Source organism: Rhamphochromis sp. 'chilingali' (genome assembly GCF_963969265.1).
Source record: "Rhamphochromis sp. 'chilingali' genome assembly, chromosome: 4".
Lineage (NCBI taxonomy): Eukaryota > Metazoa > Chordata > Actinopteri > Cichliformes > Cichlidae > Rhamphochromis > Rhamphochromis sp. 'chilingali'.
The window spans coordinates 45279062-45290680 of NC_137948.1; the positions used below are offsets into that span (position 1 = coordinate 45279062).

The 11619-nt window shown below is 42.8% G+C and overlaps 1 protein-coding gene across 1 annotated transcript; it reads right to left on the minus strand.

The window, feature by feature from the left end:
• Positions 1–1523: 1523 nt before the first annotated feature.
• Positions 1524–10789, minus strand: spcs3 (signal peptidase complex subunit 3). Its single transcript, XM_080879943.1, has 5 exons — positions 10553–10789; positions 10078–10153; positions 9544–9618; positions 6821–6936; positions 1524–1749 (listed from the first exon to the last, which is right to left on the minus strand). The coding sequence occupies exons 1-5, from the start codon at positions 10693–10695 to the stop codon at positions 1617–1619; spliced, it is 543 nt and encodes a 180-aa protein (XP_080736069.1). The 5' UTR covers positions 10696–10789; the 3' UTR covers positions 1524–1616.
• Between the last annotated feature and the right edge of the window lie 830 nt (positions 10790–11619).

Genomic DNA, 11619 nt, shown 5'->3' on the forward strand with positions numbered 1-11619 from the left:
ATATTTTTATATCTATAAAAAGAAAGCTGACACTTGTGAGACTTTATCAAAGGTGTGAGCATCACAGCAGAGGCCTTTGTGTCAAAGTAACTGAGGATAAAACACAGAAAAGCATGAAGGAGATTTTCCTGGCCTGGATTTTATAATAATATTCTGCAGTAGATCAAAAATGAAAGAAGACCATGAATCAACACATGAACATTACCTGATGCTGCTGAAGTGAAACAGAGCAAAGTTACAGAGGTTTTAGAGACACAGCGTTTTGCATTTTGCACAATTTTAAAAAGTTTAAATTTGTTCAGTATTGAACGGCAGAAATTAGGTTTTCTTTTCGGAAGTAAGTAAAAGGAAAAAAACAGCGTCCGACAGGCTGTAAACAACGGTAGACTTGTGCGTAACAAGCAAGCGAATAATGCAGAAAACAGATTTTTAGACGGGAAACTGTTGTTGGAGAGAGAGAGAGAGAGAGAGCTGTGCATCGTGGTGGAAGCAAAACAGCAAAAGTCAGAGTGAATTCATGACGATGTTTATGTGAAGCGCAGTTTGAATCTTCTTTTGCTGCTGGTTCGGTCAATATTGTTTGGAGAGCGATAAAACTAACAGCTTCAGAATCGGCGCAAAAAGGGCGTGAACACAAAGCTCGACCCGCCGACACATCAGACTCAGCGAGCTGTCGGCTTTCAGCCCCGACCGTGTCCGTGCCGTCAGGTGAGAAAGGCGACATCTCACTGATCCTGATCCGTCGGCGGGTCGAGCTTTGTGTTTACGTCCTTTTTCCGCTGATTCGATCCATCGGCGGAGTTTCGGGCAAAATAAATTTATATTAAAAAAATCTATTGAGGATTTTAATGAATCGATATCACGTTATCCAAGCTAGAATCGATTTTAAACGGTAAAATGATAATCAAAACCCACCCCTAGTTGCCGGTGTCTCTAGCTTCACGTCTGAGAACAGAATCACCAATTACCAGAGTTTGACCCCCGGCGGGTGTGTCGCCGAGTGGGGAAAAACGGTTAGACACATGAACGGGTTGGTTGTGTACCTGGGGCTTCTGTTTAGGACTATGCTTCCTCCTCACCGTGACCCAGCCGCCCTCTTTCCCCAGCTGCTCGGGATCTGCTGAGAAACAGCTAGAGGGGCCTACGCTATCTTCGGCTGCACCAGCTACAGGGGCCTGGCTAGCTATGGGTGAATGAAGGGTGCGAAGCAGAGTCTCCAATTCAGTAATCCTGGCCTCCAGAGCTGCAAATATGCTACATTTGTTACAGATATCATTACTGCTAAAGGAGGCCGAGGAGTAACTAAACATCTGACACAATGAGCAAGAAAGTGCAGGAGGGACAGGTGAAGAGGCCATGCTGCTAGCGAGTTGGTTACGAGCTAGCAGCTTTACAATGAATACACACATCCACTGTATTAGCCAGAGCTGCTCCCTCAGACCAGACGGAGGTACATGAACACACCGATGCTGACAGCATCACTGTTTGCTCGTCAGAACACAGAAGAGCTCTTCACAAACACAGACGTTCCAATTTCAACTTTTATTACAAACCAAAAACTCAGTTACATCTCGTTTCAGCGGTCAGAGCACAGTCAATGCTGGATGTGTGCATCTCTAATAGCTCTTGGTGGTCTCGTAGGTCTCTGGGAAAGGTATGCTGACGTGTCCACTTCCAGCCACCAGGGGCAGGATTCCAGCGTTGGGAACTACATTCCAGGACAATGTCAAGGTGATGTTCTTATTGGCCCTGACGACGAGAAATAATGACAATCAGCCAATCATGTTCAACGTGTGTGAAAAGCATGTGAAATAAGAGACGACAAAGGCTCCGGGAAAAAATGAACTGCATTATGGGAAACAAATCTCCTTGTCAGAATACTCAGGATGTTTCAAATTTCATGCGTATCATTTTTTTAAACTCAAGACTGGGACTCGACTCTGAGACTGTTACCATTTCCATCAAGCTGCTGGTAGACCTGTCTCTATATCAGTCGGGGACTTTAAACATGATCAGTCCTACCGTCTGTAACATCAAACATTTGGGTTCAAATGTTTTTTCTTAAAGTCAAGCTCCAACATTACAGCTTTATTATGAGCCATTGCTGCTAAACGCTACCTTTGATTCAGTTCAGTTTTATTTATTTAGTGCCAAACAACATCACAGCTGTCGCCTCAACGTGCTTTATATTACAAGTTAAAGACCCTACAATAATACAGAAAAAAAACAACAATCATGTGACCCCCTATGAGCAGCACTTTGGTGACAGTGGGAAGGAAAAACTCCCTTTTAACAGGAAGAAACCTCCAGCAGAACCAGGCTCAGGGAGGGGCGGGGCCATCTGCTGTGAGTGAGAGAAGGAAGCCAGAACAAAGACACGCTGTGGACGAGAGCCAGAGATTAATAATAACTAAGGATTAAATGCAGAGAGATGTATTAACTAGAGATGGACCGATCCGATATTACGTATCGGTCCGATACTGACCTAAATTACTGGATCGGATATCGGAGAAAAATAAAAAATGTAATCCGATCCATTAAATATCACAAAAGCACCTCACAAAACTTGCAACACGCCGTAACTCGCCTCAGAACGGAGCAGTATGCATCACGTGATAGAGCGGCTGTGGCATGCGGGACCTGTCGGTGGTCTGGATAGCATGTGGAGCTTCGCTAGCAACCCGGCATTTCATCTCCGACAAAGTTATCCCGAGAGAAGTAAAGCAAGTGTGTAAGTCCATCGCTGAATGTTTGTAAAGCATTCCTGCATTAAGCTTAACAAACGATATATGGAGCGACTGCCTCTTCTTGCTGCTACTTCAATCATGAAACTGCTTAACGATCAGCTGATCGGATTTTCTGTCGCGAGTCCGTGTCTCTAGTTTGCTTTTGGCCCACTTTGCACCAGAAAGAGGAAACCAGCGGCTGAACAACAGCAGCACGTTTAAGCTTGATCAGCTGTTGTTAGAATTTATTTAATATTACTTTCTACACCAGGATCTTTTTCTACGTAGCTGACGCTGGTAACTGTGCAGGGGCGGATCTAGCAAAGTTTAGCCAGGGGGGCTGATAGGGCATTAACAGGGAAAAGGGGGCACAAAGACATACTTTTCTTTCTTATTCTCATTTAAAATGTCGAGCTTTTAATAAATAATTATCTGACACCCAAAGTTTTAATTTGATGCAAAATAAATAGAAGTCCATTACTGTATATAGTAACTGTTAAGTCTAATATACCCTAGTAAGCTATAGTACTTTTTCCTTTGGGAAGGTACCATCTGTGCAGTCTGCAATTTTGTTGAAGAAAGATGTTGAATCTATTTAATATTTCTTGAAAAATAATTGATTTCTGTGCATTTTTTTTTCACACTGCATCAAATTAAGGTTGATTACGTCGATTAAGCATCATGAGGTGGAGCGTGAGGGGTGGTTCCCTATTTTTTATTTATTTATTTTTGTTGTTGCTGGGAGTTGGAACCCTATTAGTTAGGCTGCTTAATATTTATGCTAAGTACTCTTTAAAATACCAGAATAGGGAGGATGGTGCAGGTTTAAGTTTATTAGATTGATCAGTATTGCTGAACTATGAAATATTTTTTTTTGCATACAGGTATAACAGAATAGCTTTAGTGTAGTTGTTGTTTTAAACTTGAGTATGAACTTATACAAAATGCAGCAAGATATTTAAAAAACAGTTTTGTTGATTAAAAAACACTATATCGGATTCATATCGGTATCGGCAGATATCCAAATTTATGATATCGGTATCGGTATCGGACATAAAAAAGTGGTATCGTGCCATCTCTAGTATTAACACATAGTGAGTGAAGAAGAAGCAGTGCATCATGGGAATCCCCCGGCAGCTGAGGCCTATTAGTAAGTAAGGGAGGACTGAGGGTCGCCATATCCAGCCCTGCTTTATCATAAAAGAACATGTGTGAGGGAGGGACTGTGTTTGTGTGTCAGCTGAAGGTGGCAGGAAAAAAATGAATGAAAGTCCAAGTTAAAGCCTGTACATTAAGTATGGGCTGAAGTCACATTCCCAACTAGAACATTCAGGAGAAAGATGAGGAACAGGTCCTAAGATCTAAGCCCGTTAATGATCATGTCTTGAGTGCATTCAGAGCTCAATGCTGATGGTTTAATGCTAAGGATCTCCTCTGATAGATGGTATCGCTGCCGCTAACGAGGACAGAGTCTGCCTCCATGAGTCCACTTAGGTCTGAGTGATGAACATGTCATCGGAGGTTCATGCCTGCCTGTTCTTTGTGACCGTGTGGAGCCAAGAACCAAGCAGACTTGGCCCCCTAACCCCTGTTGGTATTTAATGAGGCCCACCTACTACCAAAGAAGACTAAGTAATATGATGATGTGAGCTTGATCAGAAGAGCCTATCAGGTAACATGTTTAGCATTAGGAAACACTGGTTACAATTATGCTCAGAGAGAAAAATAGAGGCCAGTGTAATGAACAGTTAATAATAATAACACATTTTATTTATAAAGCACCTTTCAAGACACCCGAGGACACTGCACAATAGATAAAAAACACATGATAGAACAATGACACAATGAAGAACAATAAAACAAAAGCACAAGATAAAACGAACAAACAGTGGATTCACAGTGAGTATGCAGATTTTAACAGATGGGTTTTGAGTTGAGATTTAAACTGGGGGAGAGAACCAGTGTTTGTTATATCTGGGGGCAGAGAGCTCCACAGCCTGGGAGCAGAGCAGCTGAAAGCTCTGCTTCCCACGGTGCTGAGGCGGGAAGAAGGCACAGAAAGCTGGATAGAAGAAGAAGAACGAAGTGAACGGGCAGAACAAGTGGTGCTTAACAGGTCAGAAAGGTAAGGAGGAGCGAGGTTATGAATGGCCTTGAAGGTGAGCAGAAGAAGTTTGTATATTATTCGGAATTTCACTGTGAGCAGGTGAAGTTCCTGAAGAACAGGTGATGTGCTGGTAGGAGGGATTCTGGTGATAGTGCGAGCAGCAGAGCTTTGAACCAGTTGGAAGCTTATGGAGGGATTTTTGGGGGAGACCATGCAGAAGAGAATTGCAGTAGTCAATATGGGAGGTAACAAGACTGTGGACAAGAATGGACGTAGACTGGGTGGAAAGAGAAGGAAGCAATCTGTTAATGTTACGTAGATGGAAGTAGGCAGAACGGGTGAGGTTATTGATGTGAGATTTATAGGAAAGCGAACTGTCTAGGATGACACCAAGGCTCTTAACCTGAGGAGAAGGGGAAACTGTGGAGTTAACGATAGTGAGAGAGAAATGGTTTGCCTTCAAAAGGTTGGATTTGGTGCCAATAAGGAGGATCTCAGTTTTATCCTCATTGAGCTTTAAAAAATTAGAAAACCAGGATTTTAACTCGGATAGACATTCTGTAAAGGAAGAAGGTGGGAGGGAGGAATCAGGTCTGCAAGAGAGATACACGGGTGTCATCAGCAAGGAGGATGTGGAGGGAGGATGTATATTATAAAGAGAAGAGGGCCTAAGACTGAGCCTTGGGGTACACCAGAGGTGACGGGGAATAGATGAGAGCGGAATGATCTTAGTTGAATAAATTGGGAGCGTCAAAGAGATATGATTGAAACCAGGCGAGGGGTGTGTCAGAGATGCAGAGAGAGGAGAGTCTGCTTAGAAGGACAGAGTGACAGATGTGTCGAAGGCTGATAGTGATGGGATTTCCGGCTCTTTTTAGAGAACCGGCTCTTTCGGCTCGGCTCACTAAAAAGACTATTTAAATTTTCAGCTTTTTCCTTTTAAACAAATTTAAAGTGAAACAACACAAAACACTGCAAACACAACACAATTAAATATAAATTATAATATGAAAACAAAAAGAAGATGCACATTCTCTGTCATATGGACCTGCATGAATAAACTTTCTGAATCCTTTATCATCTGCAACTGAAAATAGTTGTGGATGATTACTATACCTTTCTAATGGGACGTTGTTGTCCCTGCTCTCTCTCTCCCTCCCGCTCTGTTCCTGAGCTACTGCCAGTGTAACTACCGCCCCCCCCCCCTCTGCCCAGCGCAAAGCACAAGGCTCGCGTGCGGAGTGAAGCGGGAAAAAGTGCGAGAGAGAGGGTGAGAGAAAGGAAAAAAAAAAAACAAAAACCCACGGCTCGCAATAAGGAGCCGGCTCGCGTCGTTCACGTCAAAGAGCCGGCTCTAAGAACCATTTCGTTCGCGACTGAAACATCACTAAAGGCTGAGCTCAGATCCAAAAGGACGAGAATGGTGAAAGACCAGAGTCAGCTGCGATTAGAAGATCGTTAGTGACTTTAAGTAGAGCAGCTTCTGCACTGTGACATGAACGAAAACCAGACTGAAATCTCTCGTAGATGTTATTATTAACCAGGTGTGAATGAAGTTGAGCTGCAACCACTTTTTCGAGTATTTTAGAAATGAAGGGTAGATTAGAAAACAGACAGAGGTTGTTAAAGTTGTTAGGATCTAAAGAAGGTATTTTCAGTATAGGAGTGACTAGAGCAATCTTGAATATGGAGGGAACGATACTGGTGGTGAGTGAAGAGTGAATATAGCAGAGATGAGTGGGAGTAAGGAAGAGAGGCAGGATTTCACAAACCCTGCAGGCATAGGGTCAAGATGACACGTGGCAGGCTTTGATCTACACAAACTTAGAAATATCAGATAAATCAGGAAGATGAAGAGTGGAAAACAGCTCAAAAAGGAGAAAAGGTTCTGGAGAGGGGGTAGACACAACATGTGAACTGAGTTGCTGGTGGATGTTATTGATTTTAGTAGTCCAGAACATGTGTTGATACACATCTGGTATCTCACCTCAGTCCGTTTCCATCGTCAAAGAAGAAGTACTTGGACTTCATGTCTCTGAGGTTCAGCTTGGTGTTCTCACCTCGAAGAACGATCTTATCCCACAGGACGACCTGGTTCAGAGACTGACACACACACACACACACACACACACACAGATTAATTATACTGCAGGACCTCCATCCATGGTCAGGCAGCGGTTCATCTACCAATCAGAAGGCTGGTGGTTAGATCCCTGCCTCCTCCGGGCTAAAATGTCTTTGTGTGAATATAGTTGTGTTATCTTTACAGCCGTGTTCCTCACAGCTACAGCTAACCATGTAAAGCACTTTGTGCTACATCTTTGTATGAAAAGTGCTTTATAAATAAAGATTGATTGATTGATACAGTCACAAATTTCCAAAACACTGACACATGACAATGTTGTGGTTACACTGTTACAGACACACCAGCTGATCCTACTAAAGTTGTTGCGCAACTGTCTGAGCTCCACACAGACGCTTACACACAGATCCTGCAGCTGTTTGCAGTTACACACCTTCAGGGAACTTCTGGAAACAGCTGGGAGACTTGGGCTCATCCTAATCCTGTCAAACTCTGATTAGATGAACTACTGAGTTTTGTTGTTGTTACACACACACTCTGCAAACACCTTTCACGTACTCTCTTGCTCACTGTTACGTATCAAACCCAGGGCTCGCAAAATCGCTAGCCCGACGTCCCGGGGCTAGCGATTCTTCCAGTCGGGCTACCAAAATCTATATCTGCCCTGCCCGTCAGGCTATTGTAGGAAGGAAAAATATATGTCAATGCTTTTGCATTCTTTCGGAAATGTAGCTGGGTAATTATGTCATTGGCATCGGTGAGCCACTGCCAATATGTGACATATTGAAATCGCGTTTGAATTTGCGCTTGTTTTTTTGCTTTCACTTTGCAATCGTGCGAACTGTGTATAGAGAGCGACAGCACTGATCTGTGAGTGATGATAATTTGTGCACCAATTCCTCTGACATCGTCTTATTAATCGTTAGCTTACTATGCAAACATGACAAGTGAAATCTCCTGCAGCTTAAACATGTGAGAGGTTGATCGCGCAGAGAATCGCTGAGCTTATGTGAGTGAGTGTGTAAAAGCATTTCAGTTCTGCTGAGCCAAATAAGACAGGTCAGGGTGAAGAAGTGACAGCCAAAGAAAAGCTTACCACACAACGGAGAAGTTATGACAAATCAGACTATAAGGCAAAAAGAAAGTGCAGCTTTATGGTTTCATGGACAAAATAATTTCTGTGGCTGCAATATGACGAGCTAAATAACCAGGGCTGCACATAAGTGGTCCGCAGGTGTGCATTCGCTGTCAAAATAAAAAAGATAAGAAGTTGCAACGCGTGTTTGCGTACATAAGATTTTCTGGAGGAGGACAGACATTTGTTTAGAACTCTTAAAGATGTCAAGAAGCTCCTTTAAGCAATTACTGTGATGTTCCTCCACCTCCAAAGAAATGTCAGAAGGAGTCCGAACCACAAAAGAAGCACGTATTCTCGGAAAAGTGGTTGCAGAAGGTGAGCTGGCTTCAAACAAATGATGAACGCACAGAGATGTGGTGCAGAATGTGCCGTGAAAATCCCACTCTAGCAGACAAAAACAGCCTTTTATATGGACGCAAACGCGCGCTGCAACTTCTTATCTGGTGCGTCTTTTATTTTGACAGCGAATGCGCACATGCGGACCACTTATGTGCACCCGTGTAAATAACATAATGTTCTGCCGGGTGTGTTGTTGGTTTTCTCTCGATTTCTGAACTGACAAGCGCCTTTGTTACTGGGACCAGTCATTTTAAGAAAGGCCCCCATTAGAACCCATGAGAAATGCAAGAAATGCATTATTGCTCAGTCTGCAATATCTTTCCCAGAACAAACACCAATTGCAAATAACAAACTAAAAATAAACCTGAAAATCTGTTTAGAACAGCGTACTATGTTGCAAAGAGTGAACGACCACTGGCACAATGCAGCAGTCTGTGCAAACTTCAAAAAGCAAACGGCCTCGATCTTGGTTCCACTTGTCTCTTACCGTGACTTCAGTGGAAATGTCAGATTCAGGATCTGACACAGACTGATTCAAGTCCTACACAGTTCTTACAAGTTCATAGAAACTTCTGTTCAATTAGAACCAAGTGTTTGAGTTGATGATTGTAATTTTTATACAATGTTGTAATTTTTGTTTCAACTATTTTTGATTAATGTGTTGTTTCCGTTACAATATTATACTTTAATGTATAATATTGTAACAGAAACAAAACATCAATCAAAAAATTGCTCTCTTTTTTATTCGGGCTACTTACATTTATTTTGGGCTAAAACTGACGAGTCCCTGCCTGAAGGGCTACCAGGGGTTTTGAAATTTTGCGAGCCCTGAAACCACTCCTCTGACAGCTAAAAACCACCCAGCTGTGTATTGTTTGCCGTCGGTGATCTGTATGGACCGCTGTCACTGACTTATGCAAAAAGCCTCATGTTCAGCATTCTCATAACAACGTGACGATGAAGATGAGGTGAGACGAGTGACTGAATGCTTAAAGTGATCAGAGTGCTGGCGTGCATTCACACATCAGACTTGTAGTTTGACCTGTACACTAACCGTCAGACACAATGTGATGCTTTGATAAGCCATATGTAGCGTGCTTCATGCCTGCTTCTTACTAAAAGGTCGAGGTGTGTGTGCATTAGGACTTACATTGCTCTTTGTGGCATACTCAGCAGACAGATAGAGAAACAACTGCTTCACATTCCAATCAAAAATTGGCTGCAAATGTGGGAAAAGTTAAGGACCATCAACAGAACCGAGAGAGGAAAACAAAAATGAATCCGAGCATCTTCACTGCATTGTCAGTGCCTAAAACAATGGTGTACATCGCCATGGTAACCAGGGATAATCTGGTGTTAACGCGACTTGAACTCAAATGTGAATGATTCAGCAGTGAGCGTGCAGGGTCAATGTAATGACTGTATAATTACAAGCCTTTGGCTGGAATCTCTGTCAGACCTACTGGCATTCATTTAGTAACGCCCAACACACACAGCTGCTTCAAACTGTTCTTTTGTCTCAGGATGGAGTTTTTAAAAAAGACGACAAGTCTACAAAGAGCTGAATAAATGCACAATCATGAGCAGCCACACAGTGCACTCTTATTGCAAAGATTCTCTGAAGCAGCTGCAACACATCGCAAGAAGAAAAGATCAAACACATCAATGCTTTAATAGGAAGGATATCAGCTGAAAGGTCAAAGGTGATGAAACCCAGGTCACTTCGTTCTCGGGGTCCAGTGAAGTCATCAACGTTCTTCCTGTGAGAGAGAGAGAAGTTACAAACGTCACTCGACATGTAGAAGTTGGGACGGATGCATGCAAAGGTGAAAGAAACGACTGCTGTTCCTCACATGACCCTAAATGCTTCTGTACTACAGAGCTGTACTGTACAGCTGTGGTACAGTACATATCTGTACATATCTGTACTATGGTACACAGCTGTGGTACAGTACTGCTCTGAACTACCGCTCTGCACCCCTTCCAGGCACAGTGAGTATCCCGAGACTGAGGATGCTGTCCAGGCTCAGGACCGCAGGCCACAGAGCGGCTCCCGCCAAACAGCTAGCATGTAAACCAGCCTGCAGCCTCTGCTACACGGAACAAAGACACGATAGAACCTGGTGTGATGCTAACAGCTGTTGAAAGCAGAGACTTACAGCATGACTTTAGAGACGTGGATGTCCACAGGAACCCTTCTGTCTTTAAACGCTGTGGTGATGAAGCAGCCGAAAGTCAGAGCCGCCATGACGCTCAGGGAGAAGGCAAACAGCGAGTTAGCTCTCGACAGGACCGTGTTCATATTGGGATTCAGCAAGTACCACACGGACACTAATTCAAACGACAGACTTGTTCCAAGCCCTGCAGCGGATGTAGCGTTAGCGCAAACCGGAAACGTGAAGTTACCTGGAATAAACACATACTTCCGGTTAAGGCCTTTCAAAATAAAGCGAATTTGAAGCGTTTTCGGCCAGAAGACAGTTTTAAAAGAATCACAGTCTAGGTGAAGCAGCATAGGTGTGTAGTCCAACATGGCTCTGACTCACATTAAACATGAATCAGTGTTTGTGACTCTCGGCCGGGTTTAAACATGTGCACATGTGTGTTCGCTCGCCTCGCGCGGCGGCAGGAACCGGAAAGAGCTTTGGAACGATGAGTAAGCGGAAGCTCTCACTTCCTTATTCAAAACGTTCCGTCGGTTTAAAATGAGGCAAATGAACTGTAACCTCTGTAACACACACACATTCGTTTTCATATCTCAGTGGGGACATTTCATTGACAATGCCTAACCTTAACCATCAGCCTAAACCATAACTATTAACCCTGATAATTCTTTTAAATGAACTTTATTTAGAACAATAACAATGACAATCTCAAAGAGACAAGGGACATATTGAATCATTCAGAACAGAATCACACCTCCTTTTTCTTTTCTCCCAATCAGAGGAATACACATCACTGCCACAGTGCAGTTGGCACGCCACAATGAAATCGACAATAACTGAAAGTAAACATACACACACACATATATATATCAGAATCAGAATACTTTATTGATCCCTGGGGGAAATTATTTTTTGTTACAGTGCTCCATTATAAACCAACATTAAGACAAGACAGACAATACACTAACTAAGAATAGTACAATATATACATATATATACATACATACATACATAAGTCACTCATAAATAAATAGTTGGAAAAGAAACATGTGTAGTTGTAG

Bases quoted from the DNA above. Each gene is read 5' to 3' on its own strand.
- spcs3 (XM_080879943.1), bottom strand. From the start codon at position 10,695: ATGAACACGGTCCTGTCGAGAGCTAACTCGCTGTTTGCCTTCTCCCTG. The intron at 9,619-10,077 runs ATCCTTCCTATT...CTTTTCCCACAT, and splicing joins CCTTTGACCTTTCAGCTGAT to TTGCAGCCAATTTTTGATTG. The intron at 6,937-9,543 runs GTAAGTCCTAAT...TGTGTGTGTCAG, and splicing joins AGTATGCCACAAAGAGCAAT to TCTCTGAACCAGGTCGTCCT.